General features: G+C 38.9%; 1 protein-coding gene and 1 long non-coding RNA gene across 4 annotated transcripts; one reads left to right on the forward strand and one right to left on the reverse strand.

Moving 5' to 3' along the window:
* The first annotated feature begins 300 nt into the window (after positions 1–300).
* eomesa (eomesodermin homolog a) lies at positions 301–7,357 on the forward strand. Of its 3 annotated transcripts, none has more exons than XM_007561443.2 (7): positions 301–395; positions 3,992–4,359; positions 4,685–4,839; positions 5,373–5,494; positions 5,711–5,869; positions 6,029–6,090; positions 6,191–7,357. In XM_007561443.2, exons 2-7 carry the CDS (start codon positions 4,004–4,006, stop codon positions 6,942–6,944), a joined length of 1,608 nt encoding a protein of 535 aa, XP_007561505.1. In that variant the 5' UTR covers positions 301–395; positions 3,992–4,003; the 3' UTR covers positions 6,945–7,357. The 3 variants fall into 3 exon arrangements, with proteins under 3 accessions (XP_007561505.1, XP_007561503.1, XP_016531606.1); XM_007561441.2 differs by having other exon boundaries at positions 331–395; positions 3,490–4,359; XM_016676120.1 differs by lacking the exon at positions 301–395 and having other exon boundaries at positions 3,433–4,359; positions 6,191–6,909; positions 7,041–7,357.
* Positions 7,358–11,668: 4,311 nt separating this feature from the next.
* LOC107837255 (uncharacterized) lies at positions 11,669–12,491 on the reverse strand. The gene is made up of 2 exons (XR_001663263.1): positions 12,310–12,491; positions 11,669–11,819 (listed from the first exon to the last, which is right to left on the reverse strand). It is a non-coding gene; the product is annotated as an uncharacterized LOC107837255 (long non-coding RNA).
* Positions 12,492–23,640: the final 11,149 nt, after the last annotated feature.

Consider the following 23,640-nt stretch of genomic DNA (forward strand, 5'->3'; position numbering starts at 1 on the left):
TATACAACCCCCGAAATACATCTTCTTCGTTTCTGAACGAAAATAAAATAGCAGCATGTTATTGGTTTAAAAAAAAAAAACAGAAGAAAAAAGCAGAAGAAAAACTTCAGCAAAAAAAAAATTCACAGGCTTCACTCGAGCGTCTCTCTAACAAGTGTGAAATTGAAGTAACCGTCTCTTAGTTTTTGGAGCTTTATTTTCAGCAGGTTTTGGCAGCCGATATTTTTATTAACGCTGGAGCTGAAGAGGCGGCGAAGTCCAATTATAGGAAACAAGGTGCACATGTGAGTGCTTCTGTTTTTTTGTTTTGTTTGTTTTGTTTTGTTTTTTTTTCCCTTCAGGGGCAGGAGAGTCTGCGCGCAGGGAAGTGGGGTCTCTGCGCTGCCTTTCTGGAGGTGAGTTAATAGAAGCGAAAAGCAGCTTCTGACTGAATGCGGAATGTTCTCATCGTGCTGTTAGATGACGGAGGCTTGAAGCCGACGCTGACAGGTTTACGGTGTTTTGTTGGCGCGTCCGTGTGTGCACGTGAGCATCCGCAAAAATGTTTGCGCGCGCGATGGTTTATCACCTTTGAGCATTTTATTTTCAAACAAAAGGTTAAAAGATATATATATAATAATAATATATTTGAAAATATTTTAGTCTCTCGTATGGAAAATAATCTCGTGCAGGGCCAGTCCGAGGTATAAGCGGTGTTTGCGCTTGCTTAGGCCCCCCCTGCTGGCCTGGGCAGGTCAAGAAAACTTTAATTCATAAGGGATTGTAAATGCCTCTAAACGCACACATACACTACAAAATGTTCATAATTGTGTTCACAGAGAGCTGTGAACACAACTAATGTAAAGATTTTTTTTTGCTGCTTGTGTCTGAATTTCAGCTCTTTGTAAAAAAAAAAAAAATAATAATAATAATAATAATAATTCTGGAACTATAGAGCTTTGAGAAACTCAGTGCTGCCCTTCAGTCCTGCACACTTGGAACTACAGACTGAAACAACGATGCTATGGAAATTTCATAGTTTGGGATTATTTTTTGTTTTTATTGATTGTTACACAATAAACAATGTAAAGGTGAAAAGACAGAAAAATGATCAGCAATAATAGGCATTTGACAATGACTACAAAAATTAGTTGGTGTTTGCTCAAAAATATTTGAGTCTGTGTATCTCAGTGAATGTATAATGTACATGACTATAAATAGTAAGTCGAAATCATCAAAAGCAGTAGTAACATTTTGTTGGTTTTCAGTTTAACAATAGCAAGAGACCTCAAACTTTTTATTTTTCTTTAAATACAGTGGAACTGTTGTATCTTCCATGATGGGAGCATCTTGTATTGGACAGTTTTTAAGTTTTTTTTCTGAAATAAATAACTTCTTGCTGATTAAGCTTGATATTCTGGAAAAAATAAGCAAAGCCATCCTTTGGAAAACCATCAGACAAGTTTTCCTTCAGCCTAACTGCAGAAATTAAAACAAATGACTAAAAACTGTGACATCTATAGGATAAAATACATCTGGTCTTTTTTTTTTCGCAATCAAGAAGATAATACAACTCTTCTTTTCTTTGTTCATGATAAGTGTTGGTGTTTTAATCCCAATAAATCACAATATTGTAAAACGGTTTTGGTTGTTTTGAGGGTTTAGGGTTAGCCTCTGTGTCATGTCTAGAGTTTCTAGAGTCAAGTGAGTGTGCTGACCAACTCAGAGCAGGAAAACCATTGTCATTACATGAGTACGTTTCCCTACATGTGGCCATGTGAGGAGGTGCTAAGAAACTGAAATCAACAACTCTATAAAGCTTTTCAGCAGAGGGCAGCATGTAGTACTCTTACACCTCTTGGCAGATGTACTGACCTCGGAATGGGTGAAACACCGTAGACCAGAGGTATTTCCGGTACCCTGCAGGTTTTAGGTGCATTCCTGGCCCAACAAATCTGAATCAATTGGCTGAATTAACTCCTCAGTAGGCAGTAAAGTTCTCCAGAGTTCTGCTAATGACCTGCTAATTTGACCTGGGTGTGCTGAAGCAGAGCACACAAAACTAAAAGTTGCAGGACTGCGGCCCTCAAGGACTGGAGCTGAAGGCTGCTGCAGTAGACCAGCAGCAGTATAGATGTCCTGGCTTCCTAAATCTTCAATGATGCTTACCTTTATTTTCCATTTTGGATGTAAAATTTAACTTAATCTGAAAAGAGTATTTTAGTCTATTAGACACAAGTTAAATGTGATAGCTGTGGTCCATGTCCTGGATCTGCGCATAGTGGACCTGGAAGCTCTGATTCCAGTCCACACCTAGTAAATCTTACCTAAACTCTTGAATGGGCCATTCTTTGCAAGCACATTCTTGCCACAGTTTTTTCTTCTTCCACTAAACTTTCCACGAATAAGCTATGTGCACAGCCAGTGTCATGTCCTTTAGTGGCTTAATTTTCTTGGAGGGTGTCAATGACTCAACTTGAGAACTGAAGCCACAATTAACAACCTTCCACTGATTGTGTTGACCTCAACAGTTTCAGTAGTAAAAATTCTTTTTTTTTTAGTCTTCTATAATCAGATTTTGTCAGGAACTTAATTTTGCCTGGGTTTTTTTTGTTTTTTGTTTTTTGTTTTTTTTTTTGAAGGGGTTGAATAAGACTGACATGACACTGTCATAAACATGACATAACACCTGTCATGAACATGAATAAGCCTTCATGAATATTTATGACTGTTGTCATAAAGCGTCATTCGGTAAATTATGACACTTTTAATACAAAGTTGACATTATTCAAAATGTGTTTGTTGTGACAACTTGACATTAACCAAGAAATCATTATTGATATAAATTTGTTATAAAAATATTACTGATTGCACTTTAAAAATTAGGTAACTTTATGTTATTAAAGGTAAAGTTTAAACAGTAATGATTTCCTGGTTAATGTCAAGTTGTCATAACAAAGACATTTTGAATAATGTCAGCTTTGTATTAAAAATGTCATAATTTACCGAATGACGCTTTATGACAACAGTTATAAATATTCATGAAGGCTTATTCATGTTCATGACATGTTATGTCATGTTTATGAAAGTGTCATGTCAGTCTTATTCAACCCCCTTCAAATAAAGTGTTACCCAATAATAATCAAAACTGAGATGTATAAACGCTTGGCATGTCACTTTGTAATTAATCTCTAGTTTTACTTTGTAGTCTGTATTACTGAAAACTAACTTTTTGTTGGTACTCTAATTTATTAAAATGCCCTTTGTAGTTTAACTTGAGTTAAATCGTCCACATCGGGTTTAAAAGGTAGCTATAGCTAAACACTCTTCTGGCACAATAGTCTTTCTAATTGAACCACAGCAGCGCTGCTATTGGCTGAGCAGAGGGTCTGCTCCCCTCTCCTAAACTCCTCCCCTGACGTTTACAATCCGTTGTATGAGCGAATCATATAAGAGCCGCTCAGCATCTCCCATCCAAACCATTATCTGATCTAATCTGAAAATCCGTAGGCGAGGAGAGGCTCCAACATCCCGTCGTTGGTGAAAGGGGAGGTGGGCTGCAGAAACCGAGACCAACCCGGGCGCCGGTGGCACCTCCGCGGCTCTAAGATTCCACCTCTCTGGACTCCTTTGAAACTCTTTCTTTATTTATTGCGAGAACGTGAACAAAACGATGCAGTTAGAGAATATTCTTCCCAGCGCTAGCATCAATTTACCCAAGACATTTTACAACCTGTCCTCGTCGGACAGCGCAAACAACAGCCCCAGGCCGTCCTCTCAGCTCGACTACCAGGAGGTGGAGCGCACAGAGTCAGAGTCCAGCAGCGCTCCTAAAAAGTACCTGAGCGGGGTGGGCAACGGAATGCTGGGCGAGGCAGAGGGGGACTCCTATAATAATAAGACCGACGGGAGGAAAGGCTCCCCAGTGCTTGGGGAGGACGAGCTGACGAGCGGCCGGCGATACAACATAGACGAGCTCGGCTCAGACAGATACTTCATATCTTCCTCCCAGACCAGCTCCGACATGGCAAGCCCCTGCTCCCTGTTTCCCTACGCTGGACAGACCGGCTCGGTGTACACAAGCTCCAGCGGCTCCAGGTACCCGGCCTCACTACACTACGGATCTGTGCTGCCGCCCGCGGGCTTCTCCGCTCCGTCCGTGTGCAGCGGCCGGAGTCAGTTCGGCGGCGCAGGGTACCAGTTCAGCCAGGGCCCGGGCTGTTTGTACCCGTCCTACTCCGGGACCGGGACGGGAATCGGGTCCATGTCTCTACCGGGTTCCGCAGCCGGAGCGAGGGCGCAGGTTTATCTGTGCAACCGGCCTCTTTGGTTGAAGTTCCACCGGCACCAGACCGAGATGATCATCACCAAACAGGGCAGGTAAAGACCGACTTCAGGGGATTCAGAACTCAATTCGAAATTTACACTTCTTCTTCTTCAAAAAAAAAAGTTCCTTTTTTTTCTTATGCTGTATCATAACCCACATTTTTTTTCTAAAATGTAACTTGATAGAAAATTATCCATGACGATTTAAAACAAAAAAAAAAATGTAATCGTGATTTTTTTTTTAATTGGGGGGGAAAAACCGGCCTGATGAACGAGGCCGAACTAAAACGCAAAAAATGTGTAGGAATTTATTCAAGAGTTTTTCCCAACAAAAAATAAGTATATGTTAATGTTTTTCTTTATTTTCTTTCTTTCGCAGACGGATGTTCCCATTCCTCAGTTTCAACATCACCGGACTGAACCTCACGGCCCATTACAATGTGTTTGTAGAAATTGTTTTGGCCGACCCGAATCACTGGCGCTTTCAGGGAGGAAAGTGGGTCACTTGTGGAAAAGCAGACAATAATATGCAAGGTGATCTACATCTTTAATCATATTTTAGAAGCTGTTGCAAAAACAGAATTTCTGGGTGGGGGGATTGGGGAAAAAAATACGTGTGGAAGTTTTAGACATGGAACGGGGCCTAATTTGCTTAAAATATTTGTGCATAAATATTGGAATGCAATTTTTGCTCTCACTATGATGTAAACTCACATTTTGAAAGAAATCAGATACATGTTTGTGTTTTAAAATTGATGGAGTGAAAGGCCTAAATCGATTCAGCTGGTAACATTTCTAAAGAATTGCATCTTTAATACATTGTAAATAAAAAAAATATGTTTTAGTTTTAGTTATAAATTAATATAGGGTCTTATTTGTTTTTTTGTTTGTTTTTTGTTTTTTTCAAAGCAGGAGTTTATGAAAAATCAGAACCTTTTCTCCTTTTTTTGCCTTTCATTCTCAAATAAATTTAACAGTAGTAAGCAAATTTTGTATTATGTGCTTTGTCCATACTTTTTTATTTGGTTGTTTTTCACACAATACATTTCTTTTCTTTTCTATTTTAGGTAACAAAGTGTATGTCCATCCTGAATCTCCCAACACTGGTGCTCACTGGATGAGGCAAGAAATTTCATTTGGCAAGTTAAAACTAACCAACAATAAAGGAGCCAACAACAACAACACACAGGTTAGAAATGTATTTCTAATGGCTTTTTTTATTATTATAATTAAATGCTAACATGACAAATTATGCTTTATCCTGCTTATAATAATTGGAGGAGCTGTTTTTTTTTGTTTTGTTTTTTTAGGATGTTTTTCAGATTTTAACCGACTGAGAGAGACACGCAGCAGGTCACCTTTTGAAAAGCAGAGTGTGATGCATGTTGTGGTTTTCCGTTTTCAGATGATAGTCTTGCAGTCGCTTCATAAATACCAACCGCGATTGCACATTGTGGAGGTGACTGAAGACGGGGTGGAGGACATGAACAACGAGGCCAGGACTCAAACCTTTACCTTCCCAGAGAACCAGTTTATAGCCGTCACAGCCTACCAGAACACAGATGTAAGCTTTCTAATAAATTTATTTAGTTTTTTTTACCCTGGATGCAGCAGTTTTCATTTTGACCTGCATATATACAAATGATTTTAATTTCTATTCTAATAGTTGCTTATACTAAAATGCACATTATTAATCCTGGGCTTCTTCTTGTTTACATTTCAGATCACACAACTGAAGATAGATCACAACCCATTTGCAAAAGGCTTCAGGGACAATTATGACTCGTAAGTGTCGCACACAATTTTTTTTTTCTCTTTTACTGATGCATGTCAAAGGATCTTGCAGAGTTTTTTTTTTTTTTAATATGCGTTTCCTTGCTAACAGGATGTACACAGCCCCAGAGAGTGACAGGCTGACTCCGTCACCAACAGACTCCCCTCGCTCTACCCAGATTGTACCCGGCGCCCGCTACGCCATGCAGCCTTTCTTTCAGGACCAGTTTGTCAACAACCTGCCTCAGAACCGATTCTACACCGGCGAACGGGCCGTCCCCCAAACCAACAGCCTCCTCTCCCCGCAGGGCGAGGATCCCAGTGCTGCTGCTTCCGCCCAGCGCTGGTTTGTTCCCCCAGTTCAGCAGCCAGGCTCCAACAAGCTGGATCTCTCCTATGAAAATGACTATTCGACCAGCAGCCTGCTGTCGTACGGCATCAAGCCTCTGTCTCTGCAGACCTCCCACGCCCTCAGCTACTACCCAGACTCGGCCTTTGCCTCCATGGCTGCAGGCTGGGGAACTCGGAGCTCCTACCAGCGCAAAATGACAACAGGCCTGCCCTGGTCTCCTCGTCCGAGCCCCCCTGCCTTTGCAGAGGACCAGCTGGGGACTGCTAAAGAAAAACTGCCGGAGGAGAACGCTCAACCCACCTCAACCTGGATCGAGACGTCCCACTCGTTGAAATCGGTGGACTCTAGCGATTCTGGCGTGTACTCCATGGTGTGCAAGAGGCGCAGGATGTCCCCAGGGGGCTCAAGTACAGAGAACTCTCCCACCATCAAGTGTGAGGATTTGACTGCGGAGGAGTACAACAAGGACAACCCAAAAGGCATGGGTTATTATGCATTCTACACAAGCCCCTAAGACTGAATTTATTTAAGCTAAATATAATTATTTGGTTTTATCATTGAGTGATCTCCAGTCCTTGTTAATGCCTTTTTTTTTCTCTTTTCTCTAAAGGTGCCAAAGCTTAGTGTTTCCCCAAGCAAGCTGCACAAGGTTATTTTCCCAGGCCAGCCCCTGTCACATGAGCAGAAACATGCATAGTGATTGTTGTTTTGGAAAAAGAAGCATGTTCAATTTAATTAAATTATTTTTTACATTTTTTCTTTTTAAACAAATGTGATTTCTACCCTGCCACCCCCTCCGTATTTAAGTCATTTTTCGTTGTACAGTATTCGTGCACTTTAGAATGTGATGTATCTTGTATAAAATGTCTTCATGGGAGTGTTATTAAATGGAATAATAAAATGGCTTTTCATAAAGCATTTGTCGAACATGTCTTTCTCGGTATGTTTTTATAAGGAAGTATGGCGCTTCATGAGCCGCTTTCCGTTTGACGTCGGCAAGCCGCAAATAGAAATAGAACGGTACGCTGGAAACATGACGGCTGTACCAGAAACGATGTTTGTTATATTATAATGTTGCAAAAGCAGGCTAAAAGGATTCCTTATTTAACTTAAAAAATTTTGGCATCGAGATATTTATTCAAAGCTTTTGAAAACAAAATGTTCTGGAAGTATTGCCTGGCTTGATTTTTTTTCTTTTTTTTTTGTATTGTGTGCAACATTTTTGATATACTTAGCTTAACCTAAATGCAGCATGACAATTCTCAACAATCATGTGCTTTATAGAAAACACGAGAGCCTGAAACAGCATTTTTCATGTTTATGCGGAAAATGTCATTTTTGGTAACATATTTACTCAATACACTGGGCTTAAAGGAAAGTCCAAACTTTTCAAAGAGGTAAATGTTTCTGGAATCCCTGGATCAAAAATGGCACATTTGGTGTTGCATCTGGCGAGCTTTTGCATAATTAAATCCCTGAAACTGAACTGATAAAAGACAGCAAAAAGCAAAATCAGGTTGCATTAATTTATTCCCCAGTAGTTCGATATGAAACACAGATTCATAGGTGCAGAAAAAATATGCATACTCAAAATCATCGGGTCGAAATATTGATTTTCTCAACATTTTTTTTAATTTGACCAAAATTAATGCATAGAAATTTTGAGGCTGTCATATCTACAACCAAACAGGGTTGATTTGTATGCATTGTAAGAACAGCACACAGAGCATTTTTACATGAAATACATTTAGCAAACATATGTTCTCAACACAGTCTGTGGTAAAAGTAATAACTTCAGCAACGAGGCATATCTCAGGAATATGTGTATCAAAAATTGTTTATTACAGTATTAGATGTGCAGTGTCATTTTGTTTTGAAAAATGGTGTCATTTTTCAAAAAAATAATTGGAATCTACCTTAGTTTTAGCAGTGCACTTGATTACAAAAAGGGACCTTTTAACTGTTAAATATACAAGTACACATGACAAATGAAGGCAGAAAAGAATATAGGGTATCAAAATAAAGCGCACAACAAGAATGCATTTCCTCTTTCTCTGCTTCTGTAAACAGAGCGCTTATATCTCTTAGTATATTTGCATAAAAAGTGGGGAGGACTTATTTTCATTCTGTAAATAAATGCCACACCAACACCTGGACTTCTTAATTCAAGTGAGCAAAGAGTAATTTAAACATAGATTTACAAGAATTGCGAGTCTAACTTGACACGGCTGACAACACGGGCCTAGCTAAAGGCGTAGAAAAGCACAAAGTCCTGTTTCTGTTGTTGCCATGGTGTTTTCACACATTTTATCATTAACCTAAGCAATGCAACATGCATGCAAGGCGGGGTACACATAAAAATGTGAAAAACAGGCAAAAAAAAAAAAGGGATCCAGCAGCAATCCGTCTACATGTAACCCTCCGCTCAACACCTCTATTTATACCGTATGTCTTCGGCCTCTCCAAAATTGCATTTGCGAAGATAAGATCTATAAAGAGGGAAGTCATAATAGGCACTTGGCTCATGCTTGAGGCACCTGCTTTTTCTCTCAGCAAAAAATACTTCACATCCTCCCCTATGAGGACCCCAATTTGAATTGATTTACATACTCAAATTCTAATTAATTCTGTTGTCAGACTCCTTGACAAAGTGAGGAGTCTGACTAACTCCAATTAACACCTCCTAACAAGGTAGAGTGCTTGATTGCCCCGGCCTCTCAGGAAAGCTGTAAGAAAAAAAAAAAAAAAAAGACTCTTGGGTTGAGGTGGGAGGTTTGGGCCTCAAGAATAAAAATGTTTTCACTTGCTCATGTCAGCAAATTGTGCTTTAGAGCAGCTGACAATGTTTTTCTTCCCCCCTTTTTTTTTTTTTTAATGCCCTGACCCCTGTTGATAATTTGTTGCGATACAGAGAACAGCTGTCAAGATTATAACCGGACAAGCATGGCAGCCGCGCTCACCCCAAAGAATAGCTGCAGAGATGTGTGACAATTGAGGAAAGAAGCAGTTCTGGAAATAGCACTTGTATGTCTCACAGTTAGAATCTCCAAAATAACTTGCTGAACCCTCCTTTATCGAATAAGCATCGCTTTGCACCAACTTGATATTCCTCTTACTCTTTAAAGTTGCCCTTTATCGATGCTCATATGAGGTTATTTTCATGCTGTAGAATTAATTTTCTTGATAGCATTGTTAGAGATAAGAATCCCAAAATTTGAGGAACCTAAGCTTATTGCACAACGCAGTACTTCCTCAACAGGCTGAAAAGTCAGTTACCTCTGGTACGCTTCTTTCACAAACACATACACACACACACACACACACACACACACACACACACATATATATATATATGTATTATTAAACTATGTTGGTTATTAGCTACTGCAGAAGTTATCTGTTGTAGATGAAACTCCTGTTCACAATGTGCACATAAAAGCTAAATGTGTAAAGCCTTGAAAAATGTTCACACACATAAAAGGAAAATGTTACATTGGTTTAAATATATATTTATATATATTTAATTAATGTTTTTTATTATCTTTGAGGTTACGTTTCTACCAGCTTTGCACTGATTCTCCCTTGCAAAACAGCTCAGGTTCAGTCAGACTGGATGCAGAGCATCTGTGAACACAAATCTTCAGTTATAGTCAGTTACGATTCTCAGTTGGATTCAGGTCCGGGCTTTGATTTGATTTTTTTTTTTTTTTAGCCATTCTAACACACAACTATACTTTGATCTAGACCAGTGCTTCTCGATTCCGGTCCTGCAGGGATCATTGCCCTGCATGTTTTAGGTGTTTCCCTTCTGCCACACACCTGACTTGAATAAGTGGGTGATTAACAGGCTTCTGTAGCGCTTTAGGGCATGGAGAGGAGGTCACGCAATTATTTGAATCAGGTGTTCTGGAACAGAGATGTATCGAAAATACGCAGGGTATTGGTCCCAGGGGATCAGAATTGGGAATCTAGACCATTCCATTGTAGCTGTTGCTGTATGTTTTAGTGTTACGTTTGAAGATGAACTGCCTTCCCAATCTCAAGTCTTTAAGGATTTCCCCATCCTCCCATCATTGTGGACCAGCTTCCACAGCCGTTCTGAACAAACATGATGTTACCACTACTAAGTTTTAATGGTGGAGATGATGACAATGACGAACAGTAATAGATTTGAATTTATTAGCGTTCAATTTGGGTCAAACAGTTACATTTTAATCTTATTTGAAAACAGAACTTTCTTTTCCTTTAATGTTCCTCAATTCTGGTTCCCCGGGGACCAATGCCCCGGATATTTTAGATACATCTCTGTTCCAGAACATCTGATTCAAATGATTGCATGACCTCCTCTTCGTGGCATCAGGTGCTACAGAAGCCTGTTAATCACCCACTTATTCAAGTCAGGTGTGTGGCAGAAGGGAAACATCTAAAACATGTAAGGGAAGTGGTTCCTGATGACTGTTGTACATGTTTGCTATGCCCCTAGGACTTGTGACTTCTTATGACTTTTTCTCAGCAATGGATTCCTTTATTGCCACTCTTTAATAAGGGCCAGATTTGTGACGTGCACAACTGATTGTCATCCTTTTGACAGATTCCTCAGAGGTTACTATGGGCCTGTGGACTGGTTCTCTGATAATCGTTTATCTTTCTCGGCATGTCAATAGGTACCTTACCCTGGTTTGCACTTATGCATTACTACATCATTGTTTTTTTGTTTTGTTTTTGTTTTGTTTTTACAATGAACTCAGCAGTGTCCTAAGATGGTCTTTTTTTCTGACCTGTTCATATTTCTTTAAAGCTCTCCTGAGCTTCACTCCTGCCCTTCCCAGTGTTGTTTGAGGTCTGCAGTCTTTGTGAACCAAAAATAAATTTTCCCACAATGTCCAGCTCGTTAAAATGCATGTTAAAATGCATTAAAATGTAAATGTTGCACAACCTATTAAAAAAATTCAATTTAGAATAAGTATTTACCACAGGTTTCCTGTTGTTTTTAAAGAACCACATTTTATTTATACTGTAAAGTTATGAGATAAAGAAAAATATAAAACTTTTCAAAAAATAAAAAAAATAAATAGATACATATTGTTCAATAGAATGTTGATATTTGTGGAATATGATGTAAAAGAAAAATAACAGTTTCCAATGTATCTAAAAAAATTATTACGGGTCATTTCAATTTCACTCTCTTTTAGAAATCCAGTGGAATTTATCCATGAAAAGACTGAAAAACTGCAAAAACCTGCCTGTAATGTTTATTTTAAAACCTTCATTCTTTATCATTTTAGCCGTAGTTATTGGGAGTCACACTGGAAGCTCCAAACAGGCACTTGTGGCTCCGGAGCAGCAGGTTGTAGACCGCACTTCATGTTGTTTTGTTCACCAATGAGGCCTTCAGAGGAAAGTTAGATTTATACTGAGATTAAATTACCACACGGATGGAGTATACGTACATATCGGGTGATCTTTGAAGGCAAATAGTTTTACTGAACTTTATTTAGGGTTATCAGAGTAAAGGCAAATGTGTGCTGCACCGTTTAATTTTCTAAAAAAAATAATAAATATTGAAACCCATGTAATTTTCCTTCCACTTCCCAATGATGTGTTATTCTTTCACATAAAACCCATTAAAAAAAAACATTGAAGATTATGATTGTAAAATGACAAAGGGCAAGGACACGCACAATAATAACCATCCAATTACCTAATTGCTGATTGTTTTGGGGGAATTTTGTTTTAATAGGTGACTCTTTAGAGCACCTTCTGTCTTCAAAAAGCCTGGGACAAGTCAATAGTTGTGCCTTTCTCATCCAGTCATGCAAGAAGTACAGTAATCAATAGACACCTCTACAGCATGCTTCCAGAAATTCAGTCCATGTTACCTTAAAGGAGATATGCGCATTGGGATACCTTCTGACGAACTGCACTCGGAGCTCTACTGTTGTTAACATTTCTGGGTACAATCTTTGCAATCGAAGTTTAGCTGCAATGGGGTCCAAAGATCATCCATTTAAGGGCATTCTCAACAACACAAGGCCCAAGAGGATCCACGAAGGAGCTATGTAGATCTAACAAAACAAAGACAGTGGTGCATCTTTAAAAGTTCATGTTTCACGAGTGTGTGCATGAACAGTGTCTAGTGTGTTTGACCTTCCCCAAGGCCGTCTTCTGGTTTCCATGTTGAGACTTCATGTAAGGAGGTGCTAGGGAGGCTACGGAGATATTGTACCCAAGGAGGGCTGACATCTAAACGGGGATGAGGGCCTGAGGCCGTTTCCTCACCTTCAGTCGCACGCTATTACTGCTCTCACTGACTAAACGCAGCCACAGGGAGACGTGCGTCTAGGTCAGGATTTTTTTTTTCTTTACCCCTCTTTTTTTTTTAAAAAAAGTAACATCAGGCACGATTCAGACAGTTGCAATTATGTTTCCTCTTCACACTATATTTTCCCTTTTGATGTGTTGATAAATGTCACCTCTCCTAAATGATTATCGAGCCTGTTAGAATTATCCAGAATTGTTCCTGAGGGACTATTCGAGTCTCATGCGGCAACCGAGTTGTTTGTGATGCATTCACTTGTGATCTTGTTAATCACTTTTATTTTAAAAAAGGTTGCTATTTAGATATCTTGAGGTTAATGCCAGTAGTCTACATCAGTCAGCGTCCAGTTGTAGGAGAAACGATGCATACGGTGTTGGTTTGAATCAGTAGAGAACTAAAGATCTGTTTGGAAATGTGTTGCAGCTCAACATTACTTCACATATTGGGAACTTTAATGTAGCTAAAATCTTTCCACATTTTTTTTAAGCAATTATTTCTGATTCTTTTCACTTAGCTTGACTGAATGTCAGACAGAGAGGTAAGAGTTAAGAAGAGTTTGGACCCCAACAAAGTCTTGGTCACACATTGTCACATGTGTGATACGAAGAACCCGTTCTGTACCCAAGGTGACAAGTTTTTCAATTTACCAATAATGAGTACGACGCTTTTTGCTCAGTTCTTGCAACGCTAACGCTTGGAAAATACAGAGTAGCTTTCAAAGTCTTCACAGATTTTGATGAGACTTGTACGACACACATTGGGATCACAACACTTTACAATACACCAAGTAAATCAGTTTTTGTGCCAAATTCCTCAGTGTGAAAAGACGTTAAATATATAATTTTTTAGAAGTATTCATAAAATGCAGAGACAGATATTATATGTTAATGGTTTTTCAAAAAAAGTTGTTTTATTATTACGTTCTGCCACAACCGGCAGTTTGAGGACATTCATGATGTTGATGTGGCCTAACGTGAAAATGAGTTTGACACCCCTGGTTTAGAGCGTCGATTCTCAATCCTTTCAGAGAATAACAGTCAAACCAGATTAGTGTAAACAATTTAGCACTTTTACTATGGTAATAAATTTGTACCTCGTTACATGCATAGAATCAATATTATTTACTTTTTGTTAGTAATGATGGTTGATCGACATCTTTGGGAAACCTCTTCTTTATAGAATACATTTTGAAAGGGTCCTGCTGACTTAATGAAACTGCTGATGCATTTAATGCACAAGCTCATGCAAATGCATTAGAAGAATATGACTTTTAGACAAAATAAGAAGGAAGTGTTTTTTTGTTTTTTGTTTGGCTTACTGATGCTTTTCTAATGATGTGTATATTTAGATATTGGTTTCTTAATAGGTGCAAAATCATGCGGTTTTCTGCCTTTTCAAAGAATGTATCATTTGCAGAAGCTTTACTTAAAATTATTGCATGCATGAATACAGACATATTTAATTAAAGATTTTGTACTTATTTATTTCATGCTGCTTAGCCTTGATTAGTGGGAGCCAGAAAACACAGTGTTCAATGATGATTTGTTGGCCAGCTTTAGTTTTAAGGGATTTTCTGTGCCACACAAGTTTAGTTTTCTTCTTTTCTCTTTAACATAATCTCAAGAAATAGAAGTGAATATCTGATCTCCCCCCAGGTGTTTGTGTGTTTTAACAAAGATGCTTTATTTATTTTATTTTTTTTCTCTGCTTCCTTTGGAACTGGTTCATCAGCACTGGATGGGGGTGGATGAACTACACTACTGGTATGATGCTCACAGGCCTGTTGGCGTGAGACCCTGTTGTGAGATGAGTCTCACAGTTAGCAGGGGCACAACTGTTTGGAGAAGGGTGTTGAGTGTTGGCATAGAGTGTGGAGGTGAAAGGAACTTGAGGTGCTGAAGAGCCTCACGTCGGTAGCCTCAGACGGTGCTGCAGCAAGTGGGAAGGGCCTTGATGCGCTGGTGCATGGATAATGCAGGAGAGTATCCTGTAGCAAAGCTGCACTTAACAGCACATTGATTTCAAACCCCTGTCTTCCCTCTGGAGGGCAGTGGAATGCACCTCAACAGGCCAAGCCCCCCGCCCTCCCCCCCTCCTCCCCTGTTGTTCCCTCTTTTCACCTCCTTCTTATTACTATGACTATTTACAATCTCCACAACTCTCTCCCTGCCCCCTCCTGCTGCCTTCCCTTTCTGGTGTTGATTTAGGTACACCACGCTTGCCACTGGCCTCAAATCCCCATCTTTCAAATGTCCCAGAGGAACTGAAAGAAATTCAAGGGGACAAAGGCTCCCAATAGACCAGGGTCTTGAAGACAGCTTTTGGGCCTGCAGGGTCAGCAAGGCGGAAAAAAAAAACTGCGGTCAAAATCAATGCATTGGCACTTTGATGGACCTCTTTGACAGATTAGGGAATTTAACATTTTCCTCTTGCTTTCATTGCACCATCTGATGTCCTCATTGTTCTCTAATTCTTTAAGATGGTCTCCTAATTTCAACCTTTTGGCAAAATATGTATTTATTTTTTGGTTTGCTGCAACAGTGCCTTAACCTTACACCTTAAACAGTTTCAAAAATATTAATGTACTTTATTGTCATTTTCATTGGCAAATCAACACAATGTCAGTTATAATTGTGAAAGAAAAGTGAAATTGCAGAGTATGGATATGAATTCAACCAGCTTTGATCTGATAGCACAAAATAAAATCCAGTGTAACCAGTTGCATTTAATATCTATATATATATAAAAACAAAAGTCAATTAGTAAAAAATGTTGTCAAAATCGTAAGTGATTTAATTGTTTGGCATTCATGCAAAAGATTACATATGGCAGAAAACTAGCACTGAATATTCCCTGAAAAATCCACCCCCACAGTGACACATGGTGTTGGCAAAGTCCAGACCTAAATGCACTCAAGTATTCCAATTTTCATCGAACCTCTCCATCCAATCTAACTGTACTTGCACTGTTTTGCATAGAAAAATTGATTAAAAACATTTTGAGATGTAAAAAACCGGTAGAGATATACCTCCCGCCCCCAAAACCGCAGCTATAATTTCAGAGAAAGATATATCGACAAAGTATTGACTCAAGGAATCAGGAGACTACACATTTGTAGTTTTTGAAAACAATGCATTAAATTCACAATAATGCATGTTTTGACTAAAATACATTAAGAATTGAGATTGACAAATTTTCTGTTACTGCTTTGACTTTGACTTAACTACCTGCACAAAAACGTTTGGACTCACTCGAGATATGAAGATAACTCTTTGCTTTTTCAACCAGGTGTTTTTCAGTATCATGTATCGAGTTTTCCAAGTCAAGCTCAGCTCATCTCAACTCTTTTTTTCTGTTTGAGGGAAGGAAAAGTTTCTTCCTTGTCAGCAGCCACACCTCACAGTCTGCATCTCTTTACGCGAGTCCCAGCACAGGTGGATGCCAGTGTGGTGCTTCTTCCACTTGTTTAACTTCTGACTCATCTCCCAGCTGCATTATACTGATGCATGTTTCGGGGAGCAGTAAACACCACATTTCTTTGTGCGCTAATAGGCTCTCAGCATCTTTAAGACTCAGGGTACAATTAAGAGGTGATAGTTTGATCTCCCACCTCGCAGTTCTATTTCTGAGCCGCTGCGTGATTATGTTGGAAGTTGACAGGCTGGTGAGGAGCGGGCTCTATTTAAAGGAAGACACTGACGAGCACTTCTGAACGCATACACTCCTCAGAGCTGTTTGCACCTGTCTGAGTTTGTATCACAACTGAATTATGTTCAGTTGCTAAAGTTTATCACATGATTGCCCAATGATTATGTAATAATCTTCTGCCAGGGAGGTGTTTTTGTAACAGTAGAATAAATTTGTTCTATTTTTAACACTTTGAAGGATTTGCATAAACAAACTATCTTAGTATTTCTTCCAACTTTATAAATCTTTTGTAGTTTGGTTTTCCCTGTATGTTTATCTTTTTATTATCATTATGTTATTGCTTCAAATAAAATAAAATAAAATAAAAAAACATGAAAATTACATCTGCAGAAAGAAATGCATTCTAAGCAACACATTTTTTCTAAAATATAAATTACACATCCTAATCTCTTGGACATAAGTGTTGCCATGCAAACGTGGAGGTTTTCTTGATGCAGCACTGCCATCTGCTGGTGGGAATTAGTTATTACACATTATTTATGACGGGTAAGCAAACTGTAGGGAGATTGTCTCCTTCACTGTAATTTATCAGAGATACATAGGGCTGCGTCCTAATAAATCTGCTGGATTTATTAAGGACGCAGCTCTCCGTCTCCAAAGCCGAACCATAGTTTCGTTCACGTCGAGTTTACGTGCAGCGGCTCTATTTCCCTCCTATACTGCCAGATCGATGCCCCTCAACTTAAAAGCTGCATCATATGAGTTTGGAAACATTTCTCCGTCATACCTGCTGGAAGCATGTGCTTGTTCTGAATGAAAAATAGCGCGTTCCTCTTTGATTTCCAATTTTGACTTCCAATGATTCACTTCCTTCTAAAGAGCCCCCTGGTGGTTGAAGAAAAATCCACAGAAAAACAGCACTGGGCTACAAGCCGCATGGTTCAAAGCGCAGGGAAAAAGTAGCGGCTTATAGTCCGAAAAATACCGTAGTTTATATCAGACTCTTAGGTGAGTTTGCAAAAGAAGACCTAATTTTAAGGTTATTTTATATTTAGTCAATGAAATCAAACATAACTTACCCATAAGGACTCAAACTGCAGCAATGTCTAGCCACAGTTTGAAAGAATTCGACATTTATTTTATCAGATTTGATGCAAAATAAAATCATTAAAAGTGTTAAGTGCAGGGAAAGTATCATTAAAATGGGTTCAAGCAATTTTGCTGCTTTCTGCCTGTTGTCTCTCGACATTTACTTCAATCAAGAAACCAGCAAAATATGGAAACTGAATACAAAATGTTCAGGTCACTAGAACTCTGTAATTGGGTAGTGACAAGGACGATTTATCATTAACTCTATAACTTAGAGTCATAGAGTTTTTAGTAGCTAATTCTAAAAAATTCTATTTTTTTAGAATTTCGATGAGATCACCCACCCACCTGTGAAAGAATCCACTAATTTTTAAAGTTTTCTGTTTCGTTTCTTCAGAGTGCAATGAAATTTAAATGCTTAAGTCAAAGGGGGAGTATGATTATTTTAAAAGTAATCACACACTTTGTATGCATTAACTAAATATAACATTTTAAATATAGCATTTACCAATTATTTCTGCTGCTCATCCACATTGATACCTAGGCCACTTAATCACTGTATTAAAACTGGCACCTGATGTGTCATTTGTGAGAGAATAAAGATTGTCTTTTAACGTGATTCCCATCTTCCTTACATTGGTTTTAAAATTTAGAGTCAAGGGAAACAAATCTGTAACATGTCTACAGGTTTCTTTTTTCCCCTTTGGATAAAATCTAAACTAATGTAAAGTTTGTGTTGGTCTTTCAGTGTTTAAAATAAGATAGGGACTGTGTTACGATTCAACCAACTAATATATTTTATTGGGGCCTGCCCATAGCGTTACATAGGGAAAAGCAGTGACTGCCTTGCGAAGCAACCACTGCAAAGCACTGCTGCAGGCATCAAAATGTGCGGCTCAATCCCGGCATGAGGGCTATTATTTTTATTGGGGTTTCGAGTAAAAATGGCGACGTAAAAAGTTAAAAAAGAGCAAAATTTCCAACTGCCGAACTTTAGAGTGTAACTGACACCAACTGCTGCTTTTTTAGAGTGAGAAAATGAGTGGATTTAAAACAATTGACAACATTTTACGGGAGCAGGCATGCGTATCAATGTCATGACCGACTTTCATATCAATAGAGCAATTTTTACAGCCATGAGAGCGATTTCAAAATTATTTTGGGGTCAAAAATCCATTGCGTCTCTCTCTAAAAAAGCGGCAGTTGGTGTCAGTTACACTCTGCGTTTTGGCGGTTTTTGCTCCATTTTGCTCGTTGCTCGTTTTTCGCTTTTTAAGTTGCCATCGTAACTCTGATCCCCAATAAAAATAATAGCTCCAATGTCGGGATTGAGCTGCACGTTTTGATACCATTTTTGTGGGTGGGTACGCAGCGGGGTATGAGCCGCATTGAAGGTAACGGAAGAACAATATACTATATTTATTATAAAGAGGAACGAAGGTGGGCATGCAGCAAGGCAGTTCATTAACATTAGCACAAACATTAGCATTAGCATTTCACTGCCCCCCACTAGTGCACTGCCTTGCACAGCAAGGCAGTGCATTAGCATTAGCTACTAGCTAACTTTTCCCTAAAGTTAGCTATTAACTAATTTTCTTATTAATTAGACATGTTTAGTATACTGAATGGAGCAAGTAAAATTAAAACAACATGGCCGTGTTGCTCCACATGCTACTGCCAGCATTTAGGCTAACATTAGCATTTTGACTAATTTTAGCTTATACACTAATTTTAACATACAGAGTGGCATAAATCCATGCTACTCAACATGCTTATGACTCTCCACATGCTCTTGAGTACATTTCAGCTTTCATAAGCATTTATGCTAATTTTTAGCATCAGAACGCTGGGTCCAAACCCACAGGCACACTCAGGAATTTTCTAGTTTATTAATCTGCAGCTTTCCCAAGATGAATGGTCTAATGTTAGTGAACCAATGCAACATTTTTTTTTATTTTGCTGATTAATTGTGGATTATAATAATATAAAAGTAGCAAAGTTTTTGTAGTGTCCTAAAATGCCCTAATACAGAGACTTCTGGTTGAGCAAGGAGGATTTAGTGAGAAATACAGCAGCATGTTCAGACTAAATTACAGGTGCAGGTAAAATTGGTTTAAAAGCTTAAAGTGATCATGTGACTTTGATAAAAGTCACATGATCACCTGGGACTAAGGTAAAAGAGCAACAACTACATAGATTTTATTAAATTTCCAAGTCTGTAGAAGCATAAACAATTTTTTTATTAATTCACACTTTAAGTTGTGTATTATTGAAACTTTATAATTTTTCACAAAAAGTACGGCCAGAAAAAGGTAAGCTTTTTTCTCAAATGAGATTTTTATGGTGATGCCTGGAAAAGATGCAACTTACTCAAAGAATCTCAGGAATAAAAAGGGTCTTTGCACTTTCAATTATAGTCATCCTCGTGTCTTGGTTGCCTCTATAATCTAACACAGACACCCTTAATCCAAGAGATGTCTGAGCTAGAATGGCTCTAGTGGTAGGCCTCCCATTTTAGTAAAGTACAATGTTGCTGGAGTTTTGCCCTGACCAGGATTTCAGCTGCTGAGCTTTTGCTCTAAGTATAGCATCTGCTGCCACTATCACTGTGCCAAAGTGCCTGTCTATCTCTAAACACATAGCAGATAAAGAAAGTGGCTGATACTGAGATTTTAGTACAAGGCATAGATGGACAGTTGAGTCAAAGTGGGAGACGACTGCACAGGTGATGGAGAATGAGACCACTAAGACGCAGAGAGACCTCCAGATCCAGTTTCATCAAGACGCAGAGTCCCTAAGCATTTTCTACAGAACTGTTTGTGGAAGACAACCCAAAAGGCTTGACCTAAGTATACAGCAAAACACAATTAACCTTGATTTAAATGTATGGAATTCTGAATTTGAAGAAAGTTACAACAAAGTCTCAAAATGTTTTGTTAAGTTTTGTGGCATTCAGCAAATTGAAATAATTTAGGTAGTTCTGACTAACCTAAAACGAGAAGTTTGGTTGGATTTGACTTCAAACAGTGAGAAAAAGTGCAGGGTTTCCCCCAGTGTTTAATAGGCCTGGCGACCCACCATCCTTTCCTAGCACCACCGCCAGGCTAAGCCTTTCTTGTTTATGTTTTTAGGAAAATAAAAAAATAAATTAAAAGAAACAGTTTTCTTTTTTTTTTTCTTTCTTTTTTTAAGCCTGATTGCTAGTGCCTCTGTTGCTCTGAGCGCTTCACTGGCGGAACAGATTTATTCCTAAAATATATGTTTGTAGAGGATAGGTTTATAGTTTATGCATTTAAAGCCGGACCAATCACACCGCTGGCCCCTCTGCCCGTTGCCTCGCCCGCTGCATTAGCTGGATTAAGTTTATTTTTCTTCGATGGCTTTTTCTCATCTTGATGGTCCCCATTTTGTTGTGGAGACCATTTCTTCTTCGATCGCCTGCTGTGGTTTAACATTTACGGTTTCATTTGTGTGATTCTCATCTGTGATGGTATCTGTCTGATCTACAACTATTTCTGTTACTGAAATGTCTTGTTTGTCACTGTTTCCTCCAGAAACCTTTTCTTTACTGAGGGTTTCCAATTCAGTCAGCTTTCATTGGTGACTCTATCCTGTTTTCACCTGCAGATCTCTTGAATAGCTTGGTCTGCTGATCCTCATGCCCATTCAGTTGTGTTTCAGAGGGCTGTTTTTTTGGCAATAAAAATAACTCTGTTTGCGTTGACATTGTTTGAAGGACTGGTTTTAACTGATGACTGGTTTCCTGTACATTGATCTCTGTTTGTACTGCAGAAGATTGATAACGGACTGTTCTCTGCTTTGAGCCGTTTTGTGAATCCGTCTGAATTTGAAGAGAAACTATTGAATTCTTGTTTTGGCTTCTCTCTGAGAGGTCTTTTCCTCATCAGATCTTTCTGGTGTCTAAGTTTAGCATTTAGTTGACGATTTATATCGAACATTTCATCAAGCTGTTTCATTAAATATCTTTGTACTTTGATGTATTCCAATTCAGACTCCTTAAATTTGGCAAGACATGTACACTTTGCTTCGCTTATTGTGTTTTCAGAAGAGTGGGGCAAATTCTGAATTTTACTTAGACACTCTCCTTGAACATTTTCTGCTGTTTGATTATCAGGAACCTCGGTTAAATTCTCTCTTTGAAATGGACATTTCTCCCCTCTGTAATCCAGAGTCTCCTGCGGTTTGAAGACAGAGTCCTTTTTGGTGACTTGCTGTGTTGTAGAAAGCAGAGTGTTCTTGGATGAACTTCCCTTTTTCAAGGAAGCCGCCTCATCACGTTCTTGTGCTGGCTTTGAAATGTTTTGGGTTTCAATATTCTCAGCAAAAAAACTTACATCTATGTGAGGTTCTGATTTGGGAAGCACTTTCCAAAATGTCATCTTTCCGCTGCTGGGCAAAGCTCCCTGATAACTTGGTTTACTGATGTCACTGTTTTCAGTAAAAAAGTAAGATCTATGCAGGCATCTAACTTGGGGAAAGATTTTCATAGCAGTGGCTTCTTTTTGATGCGTTTACTCTTTGACGACTGTTTCTCCCCTTTTTGATCCACGTTCTTCTGTGAGTTGGAGATGTCTTTCTTTTCGGTGAACAGCTGTTTTTTTAGAAATCACTGGTTCCTTTTTGCAAATCTCCTTCTTTATGGAATCTTCCAGAGAACCTTCTTTTTCAACCAGAAAAGTGTCGTGCTTTTTAATATTTTTAGCACCAGACTTATAGGACTGTTCCTTCTCTGGTGTCTCCTGCTGTGCGGAGATTGATTACCGTTAGGTAACTGGTGAAACGTCTTCCATTCCAGTATCTTCAGATGAATTAAATCCTCAGATCAGCAGGGGCATGTTTCTCCAACCAGACTTGAAACGGTATCCTTTTCTTTTTGTTGTGTCTCATTGTTTGTGGCTGTTCCACAGACTTATAGAGGGCTGTTCCTTCTCTGCTGTATCGCTTGTCTCCTGCACTCTAGCGGTGGACTCTTCTTCACTGGCCAGTGAATCGTTCTGCTTTTTGATATTTCCTGCAGAAATCTCTTGGTCAACTGGGACGTGTTCCTCCTACCAGGTTTTAAATGGTACCTGGTTCTTATCATTGGACTCACTCTCAGGTGGCTGTCTGTCCCCTTTTGGCGATTGATTCATTTTCAATCACCAGTGGAGCGTCCTGCTGTTCGATATTTTCACCAGACATCCTTAGCTCCTCAGGTGCGTGCAGCTCCAACCAGACTGCAAATGACACCTTCTTCTTCTTGCGCTTGGGTTTGTTGGGTATCTGTAATTCCCTTTCGATGTCGTCGAATGCAACTTCTTCGACTCTAGGCTGGTCGGATTGCATTGTTCAGGTTCTAAGATAAATCTAAAACTCAGTAAAGATTTCACGTCAAGTTTGATGTAAATCTCCAAAAGAAAAGTGCACCAAACAAAGTTGAAAATCTAACTGTAAACTGCTAAGTAAGTTCTCAAGAGAAATGTATCAACAACGGCTGCTAACAGGTTGCGATGAAAGTGAATCGCTATGAGGAGCTTATATCAAAGCTTAACCAATTTTTATTATTTTTTTCTTCAAAATTGCTGAATTTTCGCATCTTTCCATTCAAATGCTCAGGAGCCCAGCCGGTGAGGCAGCAGTGAGCTGAGCCTCACCTGGGATTGCGCAACCTCTCGCTAACTGCACTGACTGATGTTTTATGAGAGCATGTTCGTCCTCTGTCTGTACATCGCCAATAAAATGGCTCACCTTAACATCTTTTAATACAAAAACACAGTGCACTGCCGGTGTACCGCCTCGGCACCCCAACCACCGGGCTTAGCAAGTTTTCTGGGGGAAACCCTGAAGTGTGTGTCCTTTGATTCTGTGTATCTAAATATCTGATTTCAAATGTATGAATGAAGTTAGTGTTGTGCAGTATGACTAAAAAAATTGTATCACAATTTTTCTTTCTTTAGTTCTATTTTGTTTTTACAATTCTGTTGCCTTCTCTGTATATCACAATATTTTTTTTAACTTAGCTTTTTTTTCCTCCATGATGTCTTTTATATGTTTGTAGCTTATTTTACTATCAGAAGCACATGAGTATGAGTCTTTAAATCCAATTGTTGTTCCAAAAAAATAACAAAACATATGAATGAGTCCATATGAAATA

This window comes from Poecilia formosa, unplaced genomic scaffold (genome assembly GCF_000485575.1).
Source record: "Poecilia formosa unplaced genomic scaffold, Poecilia_formosa-5.1.2 Scaffold127, whole genome shotgun sequence".
In the NCBI taxonomy this organism is placed as follows: domain Eukaryota; kingdom Metazoa; phylum Chordata; class Actinopteri; order Cyprinodontiformes; family Poeciliidae; genus Poecilia; species Poecilia formosa.